The sequence below is a fragment of the Lampetra fluviatilis genome, unplaced genomic scaffold (genome assembly GCF_964198595.1).
Source record: "Lampetra fluviatilis unplaced genomic scaffold, kcLamFluv1.1 SCAFFOLD_312, whole genome shotgun sequence".
In the NCBI taxonomy this organism is placed as follows: Eukaryota; Metazoa; Chordata; class Hyperoartia; order Petromyzontiformes; family Petromyzontidae; genus Lampetra; species Lampetra fluviatilis.
The window spans coordinates 82,153-108,425 of NW_027620986.1; the positions used below are offsets into that span (position 1 = coordinate 82,153).

Here is a 26,273-nt window from a genome sequence, read left to right on the forward strand (position 1 = left end):
GCTGGGGCGGTTGTGCCTCGAGAAGTGATGGAACGAGGAGGAGTCGTTCGAGTCGCAGAAGTCTGAGTTCAACCTGGGTCGGGGCTGGGTTTCAGCCGTGCTCCGGCTGGCGGAGCGTCGTGAGGAAACGAAACACCGATGCCGATAGCAGGTGTCGCTTCTCGCAGAACGAAGTTAAGTGCGAGTGAAGCTGGCAGCTGCACGAACAAGGGAAACGCGGAGCAGAGAGAGTGACGAGCGACGACAAGCAATCAACCTGTAAAAGGGCGGAGATCGCCAAGCGTCGACCAAGCGAGTAAAGCAGAGAGCGCGAAGTAGTGGAGAAAGCCTGGTCAAATGGCTGTGAGGAAGAGGACAGCGCCATCGAATGCGCCGTGTGTCTAATACACACCCAGATCAACCAGCATCAACCAAAACTGACTCGTCATCCCGCAGTGGAGAAAGAGAGTCAAAGTCTTCCGAACGAGCGCCACCGAGCGCCACCGGGCGCCACCGGGCGCCACCGAGCGCCACCGAGCGACACCGAGCGACACCGGGCGCCACCGGGCGCCACCGAGCGCCACCGAGCGACACCGAGCGACATCGAGCGCCACCGAGCGCCACCGAGTGACACGAGCGACCGAGCATCTTCAAGGACAGCATCGTGCCAACTCGTCATTTAGCAGTAGAGGGAGAGAGAGCGCAAGAGCAGCACGACTCGGACGTCACCGGGCGTCACCGAGCGTCGTGCCAACTCGTCGTCCAGCAGTGGAGAGAGAGCGAGGGAGCAGCAGGAGCAGAGCGGCGGCCACGCCCAACCCAGAGAAAACTTCTGGCCGCTGTTCGTATCCTCCCACACCACACAAGCTAACGACACAACTCCCGGCTCTAAGAATTAATTAATATTACAAGGGGACAACGCACACACAGCACGCACACGAATAAGACAAAAAAAATTGTCTTTGCGTTTCAAAAAGGGTTGCCATTTCGAGGTGGTGCGTTCAATATCAACTGATCGTGCAAAGCAGTTGCTGTCGTCGAGTTACATGAATAAGAAATGTTTTAGTCATTCATTTTCGTTAACTGCATAATCACGCCAATGAAGAAGTATTTTTAGTCATTCATTTTCGTTACTGCATAATCTTGTCCATGAATTGATTGATGTATACTTGCTTTCGGATAAGAGAGTGTCATGTGCTTGTTAAGAATAAAATTGCTTAACACCAACTGTTCGAGTGCTTCTTTCCAAGTCCATGCAAAACTATCTTATTCTTGATAACTGTATCCTGCGATGAGATATGAAAATGGAGACCTAAAATATCATAACACACACTAAGATAATCGGTAAACGTTTAATCGATGATAATCGTATTATCCTGATTGATATAACAATGGATAAACGAAGCTAAGCCTAATTATCATAACTGCTCACAGTAACATAATCGCAAGCATCCGCATAAATCACTACGATTATCTCCGCGATTATCATAATTTATGCATATAATTACACACATTATAATAATTTATGCATGTTAATACACACATTAACATAATGCGATTTGCGCATTTTTCGGAAAAATATTATTTTTTATTATTTTTATCAAAATTTCATAACCCGACACATACAACAGCCTCCATCTGCAGCAAATCGCCACAAGGTAAGAACAGAAATGAGTGACGTCAAGATGACCACACTGAATGGTGGGACATCACGACGGTCATGTTTCAAGGGGGACGTGACAGTGACCATGATGCATGGGGGACTTCATGGTGGCCATGTTGCATGGGTGATGTACCGTTCGACTTTTGCCATTCTCTGGTCTCACACCGGCGAGACAAGGTCATAGAGAAGGCTGTCTCTGGTGCAGGCCAGTCAATTTCAAACACAATGCATATATTATCGGAGCATGTTTGTTTGCATATTTTTCCACAAGTATGTGGTAAATGCAGACTTGATGCCTTGCAAAAGGTATCTATTTGGTGTTTGAACATATTAACACCTGTTTTTGTGCCAGAAAGGGTAAAAGCTATTCTTATTTCATAAAATCCTTGGCATATCTGTGTTGTATTTATCTAATTCATTAACCCCGTTGTCAAACCCAAGCAACCGAAGACGTCATCAAAGCTGCATATAGCTGGACATCGAACGAAGATGGTCACTGCATCGCACGTTTTCAGATGTGCTTCTGCAGTCATCTGGAATGCTCTTCCGACATTAGGAAGCCACTGGAGCGATGCTCATTTAAATCTATAATTTTTGCGAACTTTTTAGTTTATTGTCCTTCTCCTTCACTTCTGATTAGCAGGGTTGCTGAAGCACGATGCAAAATAAGTTCAACATACAGACATAACTGGTATTGGCCAAAACATCCAAATCCCCTGCAAACTCCTCAAATTGGGATCACACAGCAGACGTAATGGCAGCAGCGTCACCCCCATTCTCTGTAAATCATCTGCAGGAACCTCCTGAAAAGAAATCTAAACATATGATCACCGACAGCTGTTGTTGTTATTCTCTTGCCTGCAGCAATCCTGGCTCTCTTTGGCCCTCAAATGACCCACCAGGAGAAGCTGGAGCTTGTCGCCATACAGGAAGTATGGTACTTTGCGCTCCGCAACAGATCCCGGGGACCAAACAACGATGGATACGACGACCACGAACATCATTACATTCCGGTGAGACTCGCCACAAAGCCCTCCCGGGGGGGCGGTCACAGGCGCAGCGGTCGCGAGGTTCGTGGCTTCTTGTCATTACACCAGAAGTACCAACCAACCAGAGACAGCACACATGCACTCTCCCACACACTTCACAATCAAGTTTATTTCCCAAGTTAAGCCCATTGAGCTAATGAGCTTTTTAAGGGTGTCTCAGCCAGCAGACATCAGAGCATTCCACAATTACAGATTTAAGAAAACCAAACACTTAATAAAACAATTATTTCGTAAAATAATGCTCACACTTCTTACATGTTGTGATTTTCAAAATATAGTCAGTCTAAATGATTGTAATTTGGTGCAGGTCCAGCATGAGCACCTCCACTACCGCTATGAGGTGCTGAAGAAGATTGGGTACGGAGGTCAAGGCCAGGTGATCCGGTGCCTTGACCACATGAGGAACACCCTGGTGGCCGTGAAGATCTTGGTATCACCATTGAGGTAAGAATTCAGAGCGGTGTTGTCACAAGGACGACGTTGTTGTTCAGTCCTTTGCTGTGGGCAGTCGTGTGATGAGGTGGTGACAACTCGTGCCTCACAGATGGTCCCCGGTTCGACTCCTGACTCGGGTGCCCTCCTGTGTGGAGTTTGTATGTTCTCCCCCTGTTCTGGATCAGTTCACTCTTACATGACGTTAATTCTTCATTTCACCTGGTAGATGCATTCCTGAAAAGTGCCGCGTTAAGGGAAAGCACATTAAGCAAACATAATATCCCCATATATAATGTAACGATAAAGTTTTGCAAGATATAATACACGCACACAGTGATATGAAGAGACCAATAATGGCGGGTATGCTGTCACGTCACGTTATCATTCCGCATTCCGCCTACTGTATCACCGCTCAGCCGGGCAGTTTCATAGCAGGCATATTGCACGTTATAATGGGCGCTTTCCTGCATTAGAACAGATGCATTACGGATTATAATGGGTGCGGTCCGTGTTATAACGGGAGCCTTCCACGTTATAATGGGCACGTTCCACGCTATAAAATGCACGTTCCACGCTTTAATGAGGTTATCCCATGTCATAACGGGCGCGTTCTGTGTTATAACATGTGCGTTCTGCGTTATAGCAGCTACATCATGGGACCTCCTTTGCCAATACCAAAAAGATACCCGCAAAGGAGGTCCCATGATGTAGCTGCTCACCCCGAGCTCTCATGCCTCTGATAGTGCTCGTCTTTGTGCTGTACGCCTTTTGGCGTCCTCTGGTTTAACACCGTTTTGAGACTAGACTTAACAGAAAGCTGTCTGGTGTGGACCAATCAGTTTAAAAGACAATGCATATATTATCAGAGTATGTTTTTTGTTTGCATACTGACCACAAGTATTGTGGTTAATTCAGACATGATTCCTTGTAAAAGGTTTCATTTTTTTTTTACATCTTAACACTTGTTTTGTTGCCAGGAAAAAGGGGAAAATCTATTCTCATATTTTGGTATTGGCAAAGGAGGTCCCATGATGTTCCACGTTATAATGCCTTGCTCTGTGAGAGCCACATTCAGTCACGAATTAGCTATGGCTCAGTCTCTAAAACTCAGGCTCAGCTCCAGCTCAGCCGTGGTTTGGCTCAGGCTTGAGCCACTCAGCTGCTGATAAAGATACACGAGTGGCTCAGCCGTGGCTTGGCTCAGCTCCTGGAAATCCTGAGTGTGGCTGGGACCATGCTCGGAGTCGGCTCAATTCACACATTAGGGAATCACTACGTTAAGGCAGCACCCCAAACCCCCTCTATCCCTTGCTTATTTTATCCTCTTCCCTATCCTTTCTGGAACCTTCCATGAGCGCGCTACTGGAACTCATAATGACATTACACTTGGGGAACGTATAATTATTTAATTTTGAATATAATTTGTTTCTGGTCATTCCTTAAGCAAGTCTAAGTCATGATTCATTTGTGCATTTTCTCTGCACAGCTCCAAGCGTGATACATCTCAAGAGAATGGAGATCAAGATGGCTCTGGAACTTCAGGGCGAGGGCAGTGATGAGGACTACAACGTCGTCAAAGTCCTGAACCATTTTGACTTCAGAGGACACCACTGCATGTGGTGTCCTCTACCATGTGTTCCCACCGCCCCCCCCCCCCTTGGCGTGGTAAACTTCATTAGCTAAACAAAAACTATTTTACACTATGGGAACCTCATTTGCCAGTAAAAATATGATAATTGGTTCTTTACCCTTCTATCTGGCAACAAAACTGACACCTTTTTTTACAAGGAGTCATGTTTGCATAGACCGCAATACCTGCAGTCATAATACAAACAAAAGAACATAACTCTGATAATGTGCACTGTCCTTAAAGTTGATTGATCCACACCCGAGACAGCTTTCCTTAGAGCCTAGTCTCATATGGGTTGGACCAGATGACGCCAAAAGGCGCAAAACTCAAAGACAATGCACCATCAGAGTATGAGAGCTCGGGGCAAGCATCTACACTATGGGAACCTCATTTGCCAGTAAAAATATGATAATTGGTTCTTTACCCTTCTATCTGGCAACAAAACTGACACCTTTTTTTACAAGGAGTCATGTTTGCATAGACCGCAATACCTGCAGTCATAATACAAACAAAAGAACATAACTCTGATAATGTGCACTGTCCTTAAAGTTGATTGATCCACACCCGAGACAGCTTTCCTTAGAGCCTAGTCTCATATGGGTTGGACCAGATGACGCCAAAAGGCGCACAACTCAAAGACAATGCACCATCAGAGTATGAGAGCTCGGGGCAAGCATCTACACTATGGGAACCTCATTTGCCAGTAAAAATATGATAATTGGTTCTTTACCCTTCATCTGGTCCAACCCATATGAGACTAGGCTCTAAGGAAAGCTGTCTCGGGTGTGGATCAATCAACTTTAAGGACAGTGCACATTATCAGAGTTATGTTCTTTTGTTTGTATTATGACTGCAGGTATTGCGGTCTATGCAAACATGACTCTATGTAAAAAAAATGTGTCAGTTTTGTTGCCAGATAGAAGGGTAAAGAACCAATTATCATATTTTTACTGGCAAATGAGGTTCCCATAGTGTAGATGCTTGCCCCGAGCTCTCATACTCTGATGGTGCATTGTCTTTGAGTTGTGCGCCTTTTGGCGTCATCTGGTCCAACCCATATGAGACTAGGCTCTAAGGAAAGCCGTCTCGGGTGTGGATCAATCAACTTTAAGGACAGTGCACATTATCAGAGTTATGTTCTTTTGTTTGTATTATGACTGCAAGTATTGCGGTCTATGCAAACATGACTCCTTGTAAAAAAAAGGTGTCAGTTTTGTTGCCAGATAGAAGGGTAAAGAACCAATTATCAAAAACTATTTTATTTAGCAGGTAAAGCCCACTGCCCTATTAGTTATTTTTCACAAGCGGCCTGGCTACAACTGATAGCTAAAAAAAGTGGCTGATGTGGAAATGTATGGCAGCCAAATACTCTAAACACGTTTCTAAATATGGAGGGAAAAACCAGAGGACCCGGAGAAAAATCCACGTGACCAGGGGGAGAACATGCAAACTCAGAATATACATGCGTCAGGGTCAGGATCAAAGCCCCGATCTCTTCCACACCAGGGGGGGTGATAACATCACACCACCGGGGCTAGATGTTACTTCTGGGATTCCCGTGCCAACCTCGCATTGCGATACTGTGGAGCTGGCATGTGCCCCAGGTGCACTAGAGGCCACTCCTCTTTTCTCAATCAGCACCGCCCACTTTTATATAGCCACGCCTCCACTCGATCAGCAGGTTGGCTGCAGCGCAGTGGTGACGCTTGTGCACCTCGATGAAAATCCCTGAGTTTGATTCTCAACACGGACGCCTTTCTGCGTGGAGTTTTTGTATCTCCTAATAGATAACTCCACCACCCAGAAACAGAGCCAATGAAAGCAAGTGGTCAGATGTGCTAGCTGATTCGGTTTATCAGCAAACCAATGACCTAAACCCACACGGAGCTATGACTCATATTAGTCGTGAATGTGCAAATAGAATATTAATATTGTCGTTATCATAATCCACGCAGTATTGCAGGGTATGCCACTGACACTGCGTCGTTGTAATTGTTGTTGTTGCTTCTGCCTCTTTCACAGGGAGAGCCTCCATGATGTGATTATGGAAGCAGGGCTCCGGCAATTGCACATGGGGATGGTGAAAACTTACACCAGGGGCATCAAGTTTCTTTGCCACACCAAGGCCAGGAGCATTATCCATGCGGACATCAAGCCAGTGAGTGGACACAGCATTCAGCGTGACTTTGTTCCAGAGTTGTCATTATTGGGGACTCGGACCATAGAGAAAACCGCCCACGTTGGTCACAGGGTCGATGTGTTAGCTCTGTCCGTCTATCTGGAAGGAGACAGGGTCATGTTACCTCTGGTGATGATCCGGTATGAATTAAACTGTCGTGTAGAGTCGTGTCGCTATTGGGGGACTCACCACGGAGAAAACCAGCAATGTAGATCACAGCGTTGCCACAAACTTTGGGAAACACAAACCGGAGCCGAAAAGAATGATTTTCATAACGTGCCAAACACGCGTTTGAACCGACAGGTGCCCATTGTCGGCTTCCATGCTGTGAATGGAAAACTTCCCAAATCGTCACTAAATCCGTGCGCCCTCGAGTGTGGTCTTTGGTTTGTAACTCGTTAACGGGCAGCTGTGAGCAACTAGGATAAGTTGTCTATAGAGCCGCACCCTTTTACATATGTAATAAAAGACTCGGACGCTTCTCTCTGTCCTGTGTCCTTTATTTGGGTTCGATCTCTTTTCCCTCACGGCACTCCCCTATATACTCTCTGCTCTGCAGCCCCAGGCTGCTGTCGCTCACGTAGCCCAACTCCCTCCTAGCAGACCCGCTGCTGTCTCGTCGTGCAGACCCCTGCTGCCCGACTCCTCCCTTGCAGACCCGCTGCTCTCTGCAGCCTCCTCGCTGCTCCTGCTGCCCGGGGGTCGGTCACCGTTGGCCGACGGTGCCGATCCTCGTGGCTCGGGTGTGTGGCGATCTCGCCACTCTCTCCTCACCCTTCGCCCTGCGTGGCCTCCCACTTTCCCAGTCTCCGATCACTCCCGACTGCTTCCGGTTACCCCCCTTATAGACCCCTACCCTCTCCCCCACGTGACGTAACTCCTCCCCCCATGACGTCACTTCCGGGAGGTCGTTTACGCCCGCATTACACCACCCTCCCCCGTAGAGAAAATCCAGCCGACCTCGGCTGAACACAACTCCAATAAGCAATGCGAGCGAACACGACCGAATACGAAAAAGGACACAGAACACACCATAATATACCGAAAAAACAAGAACACAACACAATAATTAACGAAATGTGAGGGATTTCGAGCGGGTACGGGTCGCCGGGCCGTCCCGGACGGTCGGTGGCCCTCCCGCCGAGCGGGAACGTGGCAGGGTTTTAAGAGCGACAGGCTGAAGTTCGTCTGTCGCTATTGGAGGCCTGGCAACGTCCCGGTCCCCTATTTTCGAAGGCGCAGCATCAGAGGCGTCCCGCAATCGTGTCCGCGGCGGGGTTGGAAGGGCTGCGGGCCTCAAAGGTTCCGCAGCCGTGGTAGGCGCACCCCGAGCTGGGTCTTCTTTCCCCTGCCGCGTCACGGCCGGCTCGTCTGTGAAAGGCACGACAGGCGCTCTAGCAAAGTCAGCAGGCACAGGCAAGGGCGAGTTGGCAGCAACAGACCCCGGCAAGGCAACCTCAGGAGATGACGCATCCGGTCGAGGGGCCACGTATGGTTTCAACCGAGATGTATGGACGAATCAACGCCGAGAACCAAACCGAACACGCGCCGACTGTGGGTTGGGAACCTCGATGAGGCGAACCGGCCCTTGCCATGGCTTATGTAATTTAGGAGAGGTACCTGGCCGCACCTGTGGACAATGGAGCCAGGCCAGGTCCCCCGTTTTCCAGGGGCATTCCCCTTTTGAACGTCGCGCACACCGCTCGTTCCGAGCCTGGGCTTTGGCCGTAGCCATGCGAGCCCCCACCCGCGCCTCAGTGACTCGGCGAACGGTGTCCTGAATATAATCAGGAAGAGGCTTGACAGGTCCCCTCGCTCCGGTTCCCAACTGTTCATTAATCGGCGGTACGTTTTCACGACCGTACATTAGAAAAAACGGCGAATATCCTGTAGCCGCATGCGGCGTCATCCGGTACGCTGAAAGCACCCCAGGGATATGCAAATCCCAATCCGATTGTTTTTCACTAACCGTATGGCACAACATGGCGGACAGGGTCCGATTAAGCCGTTCCACCATACCATCCGTTTGTGGGTAGTAGGGAGATGTCCGTATTTTTTTTGTACCCAGCGCCGCACACACCTCCCCCAACAATTTCGAGGAAAGATTCCGGCCTTGGTCTGTAAGGAGCCTCTCCGGCGCCCCTTTGTCCATAACATACCCAAATAGAAAGGCGTCTGTGATAGACGCCGCTGACTGGTCAGGCAAAGGCCAGGCCATCGGCCAGCGGGAGAGGTACTCCACCCCTACCAGCAAATATTTATTTCCCCTAGCGGATGGCGGAAAGGGTCCCAAAATATCTAACGCCACCAACTCATTAACTCGAGACACCTGAATAGATTGTATCGGCGGCACATATGGATGTTTAGGTGGCTTACGGCGGGCACAATCGGGACACGCGCGAACGTGCCCGACGACATCCGTCGTCATGCCGTGCCAATAGTAGTCTCGCTGCAGCGTCAATAGCGTCTTCTGCACCCCCAGATGTAAAAGCGTGTCACAATGCAGAGTCCTAATCAATTCGTACCGCAATGATGCCGGTACAACCAGACGCCAGCGTTCCTGCATCCCTTCCCTCCACATCAGCAAGCCATCACGGAGAGCGGTTTCCGGCACGCCTCCCGCACAGAGTCGCCCACTCCCCTTCACAGGCCGCTTACGTAACGTTACCAAAGAATCATCCAACATTTGTTCCCGAATCCACACAGACCTCGGGAGATGAAGAATGCCATCAGCCGGTCCCCCATCAGCCGGCCCCGCATCAGCCGGCCCCGGCTCAAGCGGAGCTTCCGGCACTTCGACTGCCAGCGCGACAAGCGGAGGGGGGTGCTGAATCGGGCGCACACGCGCAAGGGGATCGCTGCGGCAGCCTGGAAAGTGCGTCCGCATTAGCGTGACGCACTCCCTTCCGATGGTGAATTTGGAAGGAAAATTCTTGCAGCGTGTCCAACCACCGCGCCAACTGGCCGGATGGTTGGTCCATTTTAAGAGCATACTGCAAGGCCGCATGATCCGTGCGAACAATAAACGAACGACCGTACAGATACGGTCGAAATTGGCGGAGAAAAAAAACAATAGCCAAAAGTTCCCTGCGAGTGACGCAGTAGCGGGTTTCAGCGGGAGACAAAACCCGGCTACCATACGCCACCACGCGTTCTACACCACCTTTAGACTGAGATAACACCGCCCCAATGCCCGTGTCACTCGCGTCCGTATCCAGAATGAAGGGATGTGCAAAATCCGGATAATCCAACGTCGGTGCCGTAGCCAATAGATCGCGTAGGCCTCGAAACGCCGCCTCCTCTGGCGGTCCCCAAGCAAATTTGTGTCCTTTACCTGTCAGGAGATGCAAAGGCCTCGCGATCGTAGCAAAATTTGGAACAAACCTCCGATAATATGAGGCGAATCCCAAAAACCGACGCACATCCCCCACCGTGACAGGGGTTGGCCAGTCACGGACGCATGCAGTTTTGTCCGGATCTGTGGCCACCCCGTCCGCACTGACGATGTGCCCCAAATAACGCATGGAGTGTTGCAGTAGGTGACGTTTCTTGGGCTTAAATTTCAAATTAGCAGAACGCATCCTGATGAACACGGCCTCCAACCGCTATAAATGCTCGTCAAATGTGCGGCTGAAAACGATATCGTCCAAATATATAAGACATGTCTCCCACTGCAACCCCGTTAATACCAACTCCATCAACCTCTGAAAAGTGGCAGGGGCCGCATTCAGCCCCATCGGAAGACAGTTAAATTGGAATAACCCCTGCGGCGTACGGAAAGCAGTCTTTTCTCGCGAGGACTCGTCGAGGGGAAGCTGCTCCTGGTCTTGGTGTGGCAAAGAAACTTGAGGATGCCCCTGGTGTAAGTTTTCACCATCCCCATGTGCAATTGCCGGAGCCCTGCTTCCGTAATCACATCATGGAGGCTCTCCCTGTGAAAGAGGCAGAAGCAACAACAACAATTACAATGACGCAGTGTCAGTGGCATACCCTGCAATACTGCGTGGATTATGATAACGACAATATTAATATTCTATTTGCACATTCACGACTAATATGAGTCATAGCTCCGTGTGGGTTTAGGTCATTGGTTTGCTGATAAACCGAATCAGCTAGCACATCTGACCACTTGCTTTCATTGGCTCTGTTTCTGGGTGGTGGAGTTATCTATTAGGAGATACAAAAACTCCACGCAGAAAGGCGTCCGTGTTGAGAATCAAACTCAGGGATTTTCATCGAGGTGCACAAGCGTCACCACTGCGCTGCAGCCAACCTGCTGATCGAGTGGAGGCGTGGCTATATAAAAGTGGGCGGCGCTGATTGAGAAAAGAGGAGTGGTCTCTAGTGCACCTGGGGCACATGCCAGCTCCACAGTATCGCAATGCGAGGTTGGCACGGGAATCCCAGAAGTAACATCTAGCCCCGGTGGTGTGATGTTATCACCCCCCCTGGTGTGGAAGAGATCGGGGCTTTGATCCTGACCCTGACGCATGTATATTCTGACTTTGCATGTTCTCCCCCTGGTCACGTGGATTTTTCTCCGGGTCCTCTGGTTTTTCCCTCCATATTTAGAAACGTGTTTAGAGTATTTGGCTGCCATACATTTCCACATCAGCCACTTTTTTTAGCTATCATTTGTAGCCAGGCCGCTTGTGAAAAATAACTAATAGGGCAGTGGGCTTTACCTGCTAAATAAAATAGTTTTTGTTTAGCTAATGAAGTTAACCACGCCAAGGGGAGTGGTTAACTTCATTAGCTATGACTGCAGGTATTGCGGTCTATGCAAACATGACTCCTTGTAAAAAAAGGTGTCAGTTTTGTTGCCAGATAGAAGGGTAAAGAACCAATTATCATATTTTTACTGGCAAATGAGGTTCCCATAGTGTAGATGCTTGCCCCGAGCTCTCATACTCTGATGGTGCATTGTCTTTGAGTTGTGCGCCTTTTGGCGTCATCTGGTCCAACCCATATGAGACTAGGCTCTAAGGAAAGCTGTCTCGGGTGTGGATCAATCAACTTTAAGGACAGTGCACATTATCAGAGTTATGTTCTTTTGTTTGTATTATGACTGCAGGCATTGCGGTCTATGCAAACATGACTCCTTGTAAAAAAAGGTGTCAGTTTTGTTGCCAGATAGAAGGGTAAAGAACCAATTATCATATTTTTACTGGCAAATGAGGTTCCCATAGTGTAAAATAGTTTTTGTTTAGCTAATGAAGTTTACCACGCCAAGGGGGGGGGGGGGGGGGGGCGGTGGGAACACATGGTACGTACTTCAACAGCTCCAGGACAATGCAGTGGTGTCCTCTGAAGTCAAAATGGTTCAGGACTTTGACGACGTTGTAGTCCTCATCACTGCCCTCGTCCTGAAGTTCCAGAGCCATCTTGATCTCCATTCTCTTGAGATGTATCACGCTTGGAGCTGTGCAGAGAAAATGCACAAATGAATCATGACTTAGACTTGCTTAAGGAATGACCAGAAACAAATTATATTCAGAATTAAATAATTATACGTTCCCCAAGTGTAATGTCATTATGAGTTCCAGTAGCGCGCTCATGGAAGGTTCCAGAAAGGATAGGGAAGAGGATAAAATAAGCAAGGGATAGAGGGGGTTTGGGGTGCTGCCTTAACGTAGTGATTCCCTAATGTGTGAATTGAGCCGACTCCGAGCATGGCCCCAGCCACACTCAGGATTTCCAGGAGCTGAGCCAAGCCACGGCTGAGCCACTCGTGTATCTTTATCAGCAGCTGAGTGGCTCAAGCCTGAGCCAAACCACGGCTGAGCTGGAGCTGAGCCTGAGTTTTAGAGACTGAGCCATAGCTGATTCGTGACTGAATGTGGCTCTCACAGAGCAAGGCATTATAACGTGGAACATCATGGGACCTCCTTTGCCAATACCAAAATATGAGAATAGATTTTCCCCTTTTTCCTGGCAACAAAACAGGTGTTAAGATGTAAAAAAAAAAAAAAACCTTTTACAAGGAATCATGTCTGAATTAACCACAATACTTGTGGTCAGTATGCAAACAAAAAACATACTCTGATAATATATGCATTGTCTTTTAAACTGATTGGTCCACACCAGACAGCTTTCTGTTAAGTCTAGTCTCAAAACGGTGTTAAACCAGAGGACGCCAAAAGGCGTACAGCACAAAGACGAGCACTATCAGAGGCATGAGAGCTCGGGGTGAGCAGCTACATCATGGGACCTCCTTTGCGGGTATCTTTTTGGTATTGGCAAAGGAGGTCCCATGATGTAGCTGCTATAACGCAGAACGCACATGTTATAACACAGAACGCGCCCGTTATGACATGGGATAACCTCATTAAAGCGTGGAACGTGCATTTTATAGCGTGGAACGTGCCCATTATAACGTGGAAGGCTCCCGTTATAACACGGACCGCACCCATTATAATCCGTAATGCATCTGTTCTAATGCAGGAAAGCGCCCATTATAACGTGCAATATGCCTGCTATGAAACTGCCCGGCTGAGCGGTGATACAGTAGGCGGAATGCGGAATGATAACGTGACGTGACAGCATACCCGCCATTATTGGTCTCTTCATATCACTGTGTGCGTGTATTATATCTTGCAAAACTTTATCGTTACATTATATATGGGGATATTATGTTTGCTTAATGTGCTTTCCCTTAACGCGGCACTTTTCAGGAATGCATCTACCAGGTGAAATGAAGAATTAACGTCATGTAAGAGTGAACTGATCCAGAACAGGGGGAGAACATACAAACTCCACACAGGAGGGCACCCGAGTCAGGAGTCGAACCGGGGACCATCTGTGAGGCACGAGTTGTCACCACCTCATCACACGACTGCCCACAGCAAAGGACTGAACAACAACGTCGTCCTTGTGACAACACTGCTCTGAATTCTTACCTCAATGGTGATACCAAGATCTTCACGGCCACCAGGGTGTTCCTCATGTGGTCAAGGCACCGGATCACCTGGCCTTGACCTCCGTACCCAATCTTCTTCAGCACCTCATAGCGGTAGTGGAGGTGCTCATGCTGGACCTGCACCAAATTACAATCATTTAGACTGACTATATTTTGAAAATCACAACATGTAAGAAGTGTGAGCATTATTTTACGAAATAATTGTTTTATTAAGTGTTTGGTTTTCTTAAATCTGTAATTGTGGAATGCTCTGATGTCTGCTGGCTGAGACACCCTTAAAAAGCTCATTAGCTCAATGGGCTTAACTTGGGAAATAAACTTGATTGTGAAGTGTGTGGGAGAGTGCATGCGTGCTGTCTCTGGTTGGTTGGTACTTCTGGTGTAATGACAAGAAGCCACGAACCTCGCGACCGCTGCGCCTGTGACCGCCCCCCCAGGAGGGCTTTGTGGCGAGTCTCACCGGAATGTAATGATGTTCGTGGTCGTCGTATCCATCGTTGTTTGGTCCCCGGGATCTGTTGCGGAGCGCAAAGTACCATACTTCCTGTATGGCGACAAGCTCCAGCTTCTCCTGGTGGGTCATTTGAGGGCCAAAGAGAGCCAGGATTGCTGCAGGCAAGAGAATAACAACAACAGCTGTCGGTGATCATATGTTTAGATTTCTTTTCAGGAGGTTCCTGCAGATGATTTACAGAGAATGGGGGTGATGCTGCTGCCATTACGTCTGCTGTGTGATCCCAATTTGAGGAGTTTGCAGGGGATTTGGATGTTTTGGCCAATACCAGTTATGTCTGTATGTTGAACTTATTTTGCATCGTGCTTCAGCAACCCTGCTAATCAGAAGTGAAGGAGAAGGACAATAAACTATTTAAATTATAGATTTAAATGAGCATCGCTCCAGTGGCTTCCTAATGTCGGAAGAGCATTCCAGATGACTGCAGAAGCACATCTGAAAACGTGCGATGCAGTGACCATCTTCGTTCGATGTCCAGCTATATGCAGCTTTGATGACGTCTTCGGTTGCTTGGGTTGACAACGGGGTTAATGAATTATATAAATACAACACAGATATGCCAAGGATTTTATGAAATAAGAATAGCTTTTACCCTTTCTGGCACAAAAACAGGTGTTAATATGTTGAAACACCAAATAGATACCTTTTGCAAGGCATCAAGTCTGCATTTACCACATACTTGTGGAAAAATATGCAAACAAACATGCTCCGATAATATATGCATTGTGTTTGAAATTGACTGGCCTGCACCAGAGACAGCCTTCTCTATGACCTTGTCTCGCCGGTGTGAGACCAGAGAATGGCAAAAGTCGAACGGTACATCACCCATGCAACATGGCCACCATGAAGTCCCCCATGCATCATGGTCACTGTCACGTCCCCCTTGAAACATGACCGTCGTGATGTCCCACCATTCAGTGTGGTCATCTTGACGTCACTCATTTCTGTTCTTACCTTGTGGCGATTTGCTGCGGATGGAGGCGGTGCGCGCTGAGGACAGCGCACTCCACGTGGTGCAAGACTCGCCGTTACTCCGAGCCTCTCCAGCTCGGCTGATCTACACACACACACACAAAGGTCCACCACTAGGGCTTGAGGAGTGAGTGGGACTCGGGCAGGACGAGCCATGGCCAGGATGGACAACAATGGCTGACAGTCAAGAATAATAACAGCGACAACCAAGGAACGGAACACATCAGAGAGGAGAGCCGCCAGAGAGATGGTGCGACGAAACCGGCGCTTGGCGGATTATTCCATCACAGGATGTGAGGGGTAGCAGGGTCTCAGGGAGCGAGGCGTTCATCCATCAGTGGATAGATAACAGTGCTGTCGATGCTCACGCGTAGACAGGCATGTACACCAACAGGATCTCGGAGAGACACTGATAGACGCACACACACTCAGGCGGGCAAGGAGAAGCACATCCAGGTATACAGGTCACAGGTAGGCACACGCAGAGGGGAGAACACACGACCACCCATATTTCACCACACAAGTCGAGGAGCCACATGTACCTCCATGGTAGCAACTTGCAGACTAGGGTGCTCAGAGCTCACGGTGTCTCTCGCGCGGTCCGGGTCTCTGCGTGGAGAGCGGGAGACAGAGGCGAGGGTCGCAGAGTCGAAGGGGCGTGACACGCCCACGTCTAAACACACGTCACTTCACAATGCGGACTCTCATCATCAACACAGACTCACATCCTCACCAGTCACCCACAATACGAAAAACACAAAAAGCAACAACTGCCTTTCCTCAGCATGCCTGGCAAGGCGGTGTTGAATAATTCTTGCCAGGACCTTTCCCGGCACACTGAGGAGTGAGATGCCCCTGTAGTTGTTACAGTCTGTGCGGTCTCCCTTCTTAAAGATGGGGACCACCAGGGCATCCTGCCACCTCACTAACACCACCACCACTAATACCACCAACACCACCATCACTAACACCAGTAACACCACCACTATCACCACTAATAACAACCACAATCACTAACACCACCATCACTAAAACTAACACCACCACCATCACAAGCACCACCCCCACTAATACCACCAACATTAACACCACCACTCCTCCCCCTGCCAGTATGGGACAACAAAGACAAAGAAGGCTCAGCTAATCGAGTCTCTCACCTTTCTGAAGAGATGCCACGACTCTAAGGTAATACCAATCGCATTTACACTAACCTCTGCTGCTGTAACTTCTTCTAATGCTAAACGAATTCTGTCTAGAACTAGCTTAGCTCTTATCTCAGAGAAAATCAGACTTACGCGCACCGAACTAGATCAGTTAGACAAGACACTCTACAAATCACACTTATCTTTGACTGCAACAATGTCCACATCGGATTGGGAACATGTAGACAATATGACTGCCTCTTCAGCTGCCGCTATGTCGACCAAATGAAAGGACAACTTGATTTCCAAATTCAACCGCCTCTCAAATAAGAGACCGGACCCACACACTGAAAAGCTAGACGTTAACAAAGTCGTAATTAATCGCTAATCCTGCATAATGCACGGGCATAATATGACTTTGAAACCCCCCGCCAAACCTCCCACGCATTTCACAAGTAGTACTAATCACATACCTGCATTTCTCATAAATATGCTAAATTCCTCTTGATATGCAAATTATTTTGTCAAGGCGCCCTTCCCCCCTTACAACCCAGCTTAATTATACGCTCCAAGCGTGGTGGTGTTTCATTCAGACGCTGTCTCCCCTACAGACCTGGTCTTCACTTGAGGACGGCTGCTTGCGTTGTGGCCGAAACGTCGTGAGAATTATTTTATTATGTTTTATTTTTATTATTTTATTAATACCCTTCTACGTGACTTTACCGAAAGAACCAAGAAGATGAATCCCTGCAGTCACGAAAGCTTTAAATCGAGTATAAACTACATAGACATCTCTAACGGCCAAACTGCCAGTGGGCGAGACGCGGGGGCGGTACAAGGTAACCACGCCCCCCCGTGATGTCACAGCCATGAGCTCCTCCCCCCATGCCCGCCCTGCCTCCCCTCGCGACCACCTTCCATGTCCCCTCCCCCCCTCGCGAACCCCCCATGCCCCTCCCCCTCACCCCCCATGCCCCTCCCCCTCACCCCCCATGCCCCACCCCCCTCCCCCGCTGCTTCTTCCGCTGGGGCCGAGTGGAGGCGGCGCGCGCTGTGGATTGTGGGTGGCGAGCGGCTGGTTTGGATACCCGCTCACGGCCACCGTCAGTGGCGAGCGAAAGCTTCTGAAGCGGCGGCTCGCTGGGCCTCCTCTACGTCGACTCAGCCTGAAGGTGAGAACCTCGCGCGGTGTGTCCACATCAGCAGTGGCGGCGGCGGTGGGAGGAGACAGAGGAGGCGCCTGGCCTACAGCCGTCACGTTCTGCGGAGTTCACGGCGCAGCTTCAAGCAGAGCTCGGCCCTGCTGCTGCTGCTGCTGAGAGGCACTCCCAGACGGCCGCGTGGCTGGTGGGAATTATAGTTGTGGTTACATTATAGTTGTGGTTACATTATAGTTGTGGTTACGTTATAGTTGTGGTTACATTATAGTTGTGGTTACATTATAGTTGTGGTTACCAGAGGTGGGACAAAGTCATTGTCATGCAAGTCCAAGTCGAGTCGCAAGTCATCAAATTCATGACTCGAGTCTGACTCGAGTCCAAGTCACATGACTCGAGTCCACACCTCTGGTGGTTGCATTATAGTTGTGGTTACATTATAGTTGTGGTTACATTATAGTTGTGATTAAGTTATAGTTGTGGTTACATTATAGTTGTGATTAAGTTATAGTTGTGGTTACATTATAGTTGTGATTAAGTTATAGTTGTGGTTACATTATAGTTGTGATTAAGTTATAGTTGTGGTTACATTATAGTTGTGGTTACATTATAGTTGTGGTTACATTATAGTTGTAGTTACATTATAGTTGTGGTTACATTATAGTTGTGGTTACAGTTGTTGGTCGTGGTTATTGTTGTGATTATAGTTGTGTGGTTGTTACTGTGGTGGTTGTGCAGGTGGTGGCACACGAGTTCACCCATAGCACCAGGGTCTAGCCCTCCTCTTGTACCAAGCCAGGCAGAGCAGTCGGCCCATGGCACCTGGGTCTGGCCCGTGACCTCCTCCTGCACTTAGCCTGGCACAGCCGTCAATCCATGGCACCTGGGTTATTGTGGTGACGTCACCGCCACGTAGTGGTGAATGTCGACTGTTGATGTGTGTGGTCTTGTGTGTGAGTATGATGGTGAGTATGATGGTGAGTATCATGGTGAGTATCATGGTGAGTATCACGGTGAGTATCATGGTGAGTGTATCATGGTGAGTGTGATGGTGAGTGTATCATGGTTGGTGAGTAATACTGAGTGTGAGTTTGACTAATTATCTTCCCTCTCCCTCTCGCTGTCTCTGCTTTCCCCCCTAACTACCTCGCCTGGTATACAGGAGTTTGTAGGTTCGATCCCGACCCTGATGCCTGCTGTATATTTGGAGTTTGCGTGTCTCTGTCTCTCCCGGTGGTCGCGTGGATTTTTCCCCGGGTCCTCCGGTTTTCTCTCCACATTAAGATACATTCGTTTAAAGTTTTGACTTAAAACTTTCGTGACTGCAGGAATTAATATTATTGGTTCTTTCGGTAAAGTCACGTAAATAGAAAACAAAAACAAATCTATTTTTTTAAGTTAAGAAAATAAGATAAATTGAAAATTAAAGCAATTTATTCGATTTATTTTCATTACTAATTTTTATATTTTTTGGTTTTCTATTTACGTGACTTTACCGAAAGAACCAAGAATATGAATATTCGTTTAAAGTATTTGGCTGCTATAATTTACACGTGATGATGAGCCACTTCGTTGAGCTATTATTGGTGGCAAGTCGCTTCTGAATAAGTAATTTTTAAAAGTACTTTTTTTTTTTAAACACGCTTTTATTAAGTTAAATGTACCACGACTCCAGAAAGTGGCCCCGATGCTTGCCATAACGTAAGGGGCCGTGGTGATTTACAGCCAACGTCAGTTGAGCGTGGACAATTAGACCCAAGCCGAAACATAACATAAAAATGAATACTTTTATTATAGAACTAGCAGAAGTACCCGGCGTTGCCCGGGTGAAAAATATATTTCTTAATAACCTTACATATATACACAGATGGGCTGCTACCCCTGCCCACCCCCCCCAGCCACGATCTCCTCGGCCGCTGTGCAGTAATATGTACGGCCTATAGTGTGGTGGGGTGTCGAGGCCTAGTGTAGGGTTGTTACGGGAGGGCTGTAGGTGCATAGGATCCTACGGGGAATAAACACAGTGGGCGGAGCTCCGGGAGTACACGGGGGGGGGGGTGCCCGCAGCGACGTCCGCATCAGGCAGCCTGGGGGGTTGTGATCCTGACGAGGGGTATAAAGGGGGAGGACAGAGAGAGCTCGGGGCTCAGTCTGGGAACGAAGGAGGAAGAAGGAAGATCTTCTAGTTAGAAGCCCTGGACTCCCCTCGACGCCGCCCTTGTAAGGGCTGCGGAGGATCGAGCCAGAGGCGTGGTTCCGTGAACCAGGGTCAGTACCCTGGGACTCCGGAGACCGTAGCCCGACTCACCAGTGTCGGGCCAGTTAGCCTCCCCTAGCCCGTTAGTGGAGGACTTGGGAGTAGGTCAGGATTAGCTAGAGTGTATCCCCAGTTATCCGGGTGAGGGGGCCGCTACCCCCTCTAGTGCTGTCCTGTACCGACAACTTGTAATAAAGATACGTGTGCCTCAACCTGGGTGTCCAGCGTAATTACCGGTACTTCATCTGGTGTCAGAAGAATTACGGACATGGAAACACGTCAGACAGCTCGAGCCAGAGTACCGGACGAGGACACTGCTGAAATCGTTGAGCCCGAGACGGCTCACCAAGACATGGTGCAGCCGGGGCCTGACGCGTTCCTGCCGGGGCATCGGCATGAAGAGGGGCCGCAGCCAGACGCGCTACGGCTGGCTCACGAGAGGCTGGCGGAGCTGCTGTATGCCGCTGCCGCCACGCTGGAAAACATCACGCGGCTGGGGGCTGGTGGTCCACCACGGGGCGAGGGGAGTCGACGACCGGAGCGCCTTCCCGCCATTTCGGAAGACTCCAACTTTGAATTTCCCGCCATCGCCACGGCAGCTGCAGAGGGCGTGGCCGGGCTAAACCTTGGGTCCGACACCGCTCTCGCTGGGACAGCCGCATCATCGCCAGCGGCGGGAGCGTCATCACGGCTGCGACAGGCGATTCCATCTGCCATTCGCGCCGACGCACAGCCGAGTCCTGGGGATAGCAGCCTGCAGACTTCCAAGGCGAACGCTGCGCTGCAACAACGGCTGCCTCCGGTGAAGGAATTTGTTGGCGCGGAGGGCGACTGGGGCGGCTTCCAACGACGCTTCATCGCCCACCAAGAAATGGCAAGGTGGTCGGACGACGAAGCCCTCTGCGCGCTGCCGGCGCTCCTCGACGCCGACGCGCTCGCCGCCCTCACATCGGCGCCAAGAGAGAAGCGTTCTACTCTGCCGAGGGCACTACAACTGCTGGCTGGGGTCTATGGACCATCTGCAGAATGCAGACAGCAGTTCTACGACCGCAAGCGGGGTGAAAAAGAGTCGCCCCTGGCATACAGGACGAGCCTCCTGGCGCTGGCCAAGACGGCTTTTCCCCGTATGGACGACGACGGCGTGGACGCGATGGTCACGGAGAAAATCCTCCTCCTGGCAGACGACCTGGACATCGCTGTCGTCGCACAGGAGGACGCCGAGATGACCTCTCTTCAGGCGGCGCGCCTCCTTCACGCCAACCTTCTGTCCCTGCGGCGGAAAGCCAGCAGGGCATCGGCCGGGCGTGCGGTGGCTGCAGCCACCCTTCCGACGGAGGAGCTCTACGCCGTCGACCATCGACGGCAACAGGCGCAAGGAGCACGGTCGGGCCGGGACGGCTCAAGCCGTTTCGACCGTCCATCGTCTCCACCGGGGCTCCCGCGGTGTTTCAACTGCGGCGTTCGGGGCCACGTCGCCTCGGGGTGCCGCTCGCCTCGACAGCGCGGGACGACGCCTCGACGGGACGCCGGGCCTCCTCCTCCCAAGCTCCAGCAGCATGATCCGGCGAGTCGCGGCACCACACATGTTTGGCCAAAGCACCCAACCATTGCACACTCTCGCACCACAACGAACGGGGGGCCGATGTTGCGTTGCGACGGGCCAACGCGGATCACTGCGGGGACTCAAATCGAGCCCAAACAGTGGTCCGTGTTGGCCCATCGCGTGGTAGCCGCGTCGTCAGGGTCGTCGGCCGTGGTCGGACACATTGACGGGGTAGAGGTACCCATCCTGGTCGATACGGGGGCATCGGCGACAATCATTTCGGAGTTAATTTACAATATTCTGCCTGTACAAAGCCGGCCTTTACTGCCGGTTAACGTCCCATTCTATGCCGCTAACGGGGGCTCTCTGGGCATCATGGGACAGATTCGAGCGCAAATTTGTATTGGGGACATCAAATTGTCGGGGCCGATTTTCGTTTCCTCCTCGCTGGCGGTTCCGTGCCTGCTGGGGATGGATTTCTTAGGCAAAATGCCAATTCGTATTTTGATCGACCAAGGATGCATTGAGCTTCCGTCGGGGCGACGCATGGCGTTCCTGCCTTCCCCTGCGGCGGCTCGGACGGCGTTCGCGACGGTACCGGCGGTACCGGCGTTCGTCGTCAGAACAGTTAGTGTGCCGCCGGGAGCTCAAATGCTAGTGCCTCCTGAAACTTCGTAAGCCCTTCGCTAAGGGCATAGGGGATCAGGGTGTTTTGCTGGGACCGTCTAGGGCCGGGGTTAATGCACCTCATTTGATTCCGGCCCAGACCGTCGTAAGAGGGGACGGGGACCCTTTCATCGCGGTCCTCAATGTGGGGTCGCAGCCAGTGGTGGTTCCTCAAGGGACGGTGCTCGCTCACGCGACGCCGGTGCCCTGCGAGGAACTTGTCGCGAACCATGTTGGCACTGCTTCCCGGATGCTCCCACATTCGGACAGCGATGAAGGGTGGCTCGACGCGCTTTGTGCGGGATCGACGGACCTGACAAATTCAGAGCGCCAACAGCTTAGAACGCTACTGAGGGAATTTTCCGACGTTTTCAGTCGGAATAAATATGATTTGGGTTGCACTCACCTGCTGCGTCACCATATTGACACGGGTGACAGCGCGCCAATTCGCCAAAATCCGTTTCGGTTAAGTCCCGCCGAAAAGGACCATGTCAAATCGGCTGTTGATGACATGTTAGCCGCCGACATCATTTCTCCCTCCACCAGCCCTTGGGGAGCGCCGATCGTCCTGGTTAAAAAGCAGGACGGCTCGTTGCGGTTTTGCGTGGATTTTCGGCGCCTTAATAAAATTTCGGTTGCCGACGCATACCCGCTCCCACGGATGGACGAATCGCTGGACGCCTTGGCGGGAGCGCGATTCTTCTCCACACTAGATTTACTTTCGGGATTCTGGCAGCTTCCTCTGGACGATGATTCTAAGCCTAAAACTGCTTTCCGTACACCGCACGGCCTGTTCCAATTCAACCGGTTGCCGATGGGCTTACACTCAGCGCCGGCAACTTTCCAGCGATTGATGGAATTGGTTTTGGCTGGATTGCAATGGGAGTCGTGCCTGATTTATTTGGATGACGTTATTGTCTTTGGTAAAACTTTTGATGAACATCTCCAGAGGTTGCGGGCGGTTTTCCTAAAGATGCGGGCTGCTAATTTGAAATTTAAGCCCCAGAAATGCCATTTGTTACGCCAGTCGGTGCGTTATTTGGGGCACATTGTAGGGCGCTCGGGTATTGCTACCGATCCCGCCAAAACGCAGTGTGTCAGCTCCTGGCCGACTCCCACCTCGGTGGGAGAGGTCAGGAGTTTTATTGGCTTCGCATCATATTACCGGCGCTTCGTCGCAAATTTCGCAACGATTGCCAAACCCCTACACGCGTTAACATCTAAAGGGGTTCGGTTCCACTGGGGTCAGGATGAGGAAGCTGCTTTCTGCTCCCTTCGGGACGCCCTGGTAAAGGCTCCTCCCCTGATTTACCCAGATTTTTCGAGGCCGTTTTTGCTCGACACCGACGCGAGCAACACGGGTATTGGAGGCGTGCTTTCCCAGGTGGTTGACGGCGTGGAACGGGTGGTTGCGTACGGCAGTCGGGTGTTGTCTCCAGCGGAGCAAAGATATTGTGTCACCCGTAGGGAACTGTTGGCAATTGTCTATTTCATCCAACAGTATCGCCCATATCTGTACGGTCGGCATTTCACCGTCCGCACAGATCATGCGGCACTGCAGTACGCCCTGAAGGTTCAACAGCCATCGGGACAATTGTCCCGATGGTTGGAGGTCCTCCAGGATTTCGATTTCGAAACCACCTACCGTAAGGGCGTTCGCCACACCAACGCTGACGCTCTGTCACGGATGCCAACCGCCTCCGAATGCGCATGCCTCCTGGGGTCTGGGCGTTGCAAGCCAGCAGGGGACATGATGGTTCCGGTCCTGGCGGCCGCCGCCAATGACGAAACATTGGTCACCAATGATATCGCGGAACAAGGGAAAGATTCCCTGCTTGGGTTGCCCGTTAATGAATGGGGGCGCCTCCAAATGGAGGATACCTCCCTCCTCGCGCTGCGTCGTCGCGCCGGGGAGAGGGGGCGGGGGACGGGTGAGGCCGACGCTTGGGGGATGCACGCAGGGTTGCTCATGCATTGGGACAGCAAATCCCACCGTCACCGGCTGGTGGTCCCTTCGGGATTACGGGGTAAGGTGGTGTGGGCTGCTCATGAGCGCCTCCTCCACCTGGGTACCCAGAAAACTCTCGCCTTGCTCCAGCTGAATTTTTTTTGGCCGGGCATGACAAGGGATGTCGCTGATCTGTTGGCAGCATGCCCTCGGTGTGCGCAGCGCAAACCACCGGCACGGGAGTCGAACCCGCCCTTGCAGTCCATCCAGGTCTCCAGAGTAAATGAACTGGTCGCACTGGACATTCTGGGGCCATTCCCCGCCACCCCCAGGGGAAATAGATATTTGCTTACGGGGGTCGAATATTTTACGCGCTGGTCTATGGCCTGGCCCCTGCCAAATCAGTCGGCAGCAGCCATCGTTGACGCCTTTGTCCAGGGTTATGTCATGGACAAAGGTGCTCCGGAGCGGTTGCTGACCGACCAGGGTAGAAATTTTTCCGGGAAACTCCTAAAACAAGTCTGTGATCTCCTAGGAACGAAAAAAATTCGAACCTCCTCCTTATCACCCGCAAACGGACGGGATGGTCGAGCGTCTGCATCGCACCATCTCGTCTATGTTGTCGCAGCAAGTTTCGGACTCGCAGACTGATTGGGACTTACAAATTCAAGGGGTTCTAGCGGCATACAGATTGGCTCCCCATGCTGCGACGGGGTTTTCACCCTTCTTTTTTATGTATGGCCGCGAACCCGACCCACCTGTTCCGGCACAGCTGCAGATCCCCGCGCCGCTGGGAAAAACTAAATTGGACGAACACGTTAAATTTAACCTTGACAAACTGACTGAGGCGCGGGATGCTGCGAGGCTAAATTCTGACAGGCGTCAAAAGGCGAACGAGCGCCTCAGGCTGGCTCGCGCGCACGTGCTGCAGTGGAAGCCGGGGGACAGGGCATGGCTGCACTGTCCCCCAGGTACCACTCGCGACCTCCTCTAAACTCGTACGCCCGTGGCGGGGCCCCGTCGAGGTTGTCGACGTTTTGAGGCCTCAGTGCGTTCGAATCAAATGGGGGAGGCGCCGGTGGTTTGTACACCCCTCTAGGCTAAAACCGTTCGTTGCGGTGCGAGGGCCCACTCCACACGCGCGGGGCCAAGCATGTGGGGGGTCGACCGACTCGGAGGGTCCGTCGCTGCTCTCGCCTGATGTGTTGCCGGCTGTCCCACCCACAGGTGCACCGGGAATGACGGGCTCGTGCCCTACAACCCACACGGGTGATGCCGACGGTCGCGCCACTTAAATCGCGACCTCATCTCGAAAGGGACAGCCGCCACCGGATGGTCCGCCGTCCGGGGTTGCCCCGTGTGACGGGCCTGCGGCAAGGACGCGCGCTAAAATGCGCAGACTCTTATAAAATACGAAAGGAAGAAAAAAAAATATTTGTTTTATTTCACGTCTCATGGTTACTGTATGCTGCATCGGTGGTGCGCTCCTGGCACATTGTGTGTGTTGTGTTGTGTGTGTGGGCGGGGTGTGTGTGTTGTGGGTGCGTTGTGTGTCGTGGGTGTGCTGTGTGTGCTGGGGGAGTTCCTGGCTAGTTGTATATACGCGCTTTTACGGATTTCGTATTTATACGGGGGGGGGGGGGGGTGCGTCGGACATTCCCTTCGGGGGTGTGGTTGTTGTTCTTGTTGTTGTTGTTCAATTTGCATTTTGTTGGAAAAAAAATGAGGCACACACGGGCTTGAGGGGTAAATGTTCCTTTATTGGAATTGTTGCAGCCGGGACGGCTGCGAGCTGTAATGGGGGGAGTGATGTAGGGTTGTTACGGGAGGGCTGTAGGTGCATAGGATCCTACGGGGAATAAACACAGTGGGCGGAGCTCCGGGAGTACACGGGGGGGTGCCCGCAGCGACGTCCGCATCAGGCAGCCTGGGGGGTTGTGATCCTGACGAGGGGTATAAAGGGGGAGGACAGAGAGAGCTCGGGGCTCAGTCTGGGAACGAAGGAGGAAGAAGGAAGATCTTCTAGTTAGAAGCCCTGGACTCCCCTCGACGCCGCCCTTGTAAGGGCTGCGGAGGATCGAGCCAGAGGCGTGGTTCCGTGAACCAGGGTCAGTACCCTGGGACTCCGGAGACCGTAGCCCGACTCACCAGTGTAGGGCCAGTTAGCCTCCCCTAGCCCGTTAGTGGAGGACTTGGGAGTAGGTCAGGATTAGCTAGAGT

The 26,273-nt window shown here is 51.0% G+C and overlaps 3 protein-coding genes across 4 annotated transcripts in view; 2 read left to right on the forward strand and 1 right to left on the reverse strand.

Annotated features, from left to right (window-relative positions):
• Nucleotides 1–25,334, forward strand: part of LOC144954627 (uncharacterized) — a 65,283-nt gene extending 39,949 nt beyond the window's left edge. Inside the window, exons 3-4 of the mRNA XM_078885081.1 lie at nucleotides 20,983–21,460; nucleotides 25,281–25,334. Of these exons, the coding sequence (XP_078741207.1) occupies nucleotides 21,023–21,460; nucleotides 25,281–25,295 (453 nt within the window). The 5' untranslated portion in view covers nucleotides 20,983–21,022 and the 3' untranslated portion in view covers nucleotides 25,296–25,334. The remainder of the gene's footprint in view (nucleotides 1–20,982; nucleotides 21,461–25,280) is intronic.
• Nucleotides 1,285–4,896, forward strand: LOC144954626 (dual specificity tyrosine-phosphorylation-regulated kinase 3-like). Its single transcript, XM_078885080.1, has 3 exons — nucleotides 1,285–2,655; nucleotides 2,999–3,135; nucleotides 4,613–4,896. Exons 1-3 carry the CDS (start codon nucleotides 2,533–2,535, stop codon nucleotides 4,680–4,682), a joined length of 330 nt encoding a protein of 109 aa, XP_078741206.1. The 5' UTR covers nucleotides 1,285–2,532; the 3' UTR covers nucleotides 4,683–4,896.
• Nucleotides 10,804–16,013, reverse strand: LOC144954624 (dual specificity tyrosine-phosphorylation-regulated kinase 3-like). 2 transcript variants are annotated; one of them, XR_013641295.1, is made up of 6 exons: nucleotides 15,883–16,013; nucleotides 15,323–15,425; nucleotides 14,315–14,463; nucleotides 13,835–13,971; nucleotides 12,210–12,357; nucleotides 10,804–10,867 (listed from the first exon to the last, which is right to left on the reverse strand). XR_013641295.1 is itself a non-coding variant. In XM_078885079.1 (5 exons), exons 1-5 carry the CDS (start codon nucleotides 15,886–15,888, stop codon nucleotides 12,288–12,290), a joined length of 465 nt encoding a protein of 154 aa, XP_078741205.1. In that variant the 5' UTR covers nucleotides 15,889–16,013; the 3' UTR covers nucleotides 12,199–12,287. The 2 variants fall into 2 exon arrangements, 1 of the variants encoding a protein (XP_078741205.1); XM_078885079.1 differs by lacking the exon at nucleotides 10,804–10,867 and having other exon boundaries at nucleotides 12,199–12,357.
• Nucleotides 25,335–26,273: the final 939 nt, after the last annotated feature.

Coding starts and splice junctions, on each gene's coding strand:
- LOC144954626 (XM_078885080.1), top strand. CDS start 2,533: ATGACCCACCAGGAGAAGCTGGAGCTTGTCGCCATACAGGAAGTATGG. Junction 2,656..2,998: donor ACGAACATCATTACATTCCG/GTGAGACTCGCC, acceptor AATTTGGTGCAG/GTCCAGCATGAGCACCTCCA. Junction 3,136..4,612: donor ATCTTGGTATCACCATTGAG/GTAAGAATTCAG, acceptor TTCTCTGCACAG/CTCCAAGCGTGATACATCTC.
- LOC144954624 (XM_078885079.1), bottom strand. Junction 14,464..15,322: donor CCGCAGCAAATCGCCACAAG/GTAAGAACAGAA, acceptor TCTTGCCTGCAG/CAATCCTGGCTCTCTTTGGC. Junction 12,358..13,834: donor ATCTTGGTATCACCATTGAG/GTAAGAATTCAG, acceptor TTCTCTGCACAG/CTCCAAGCGTGATACATCTC.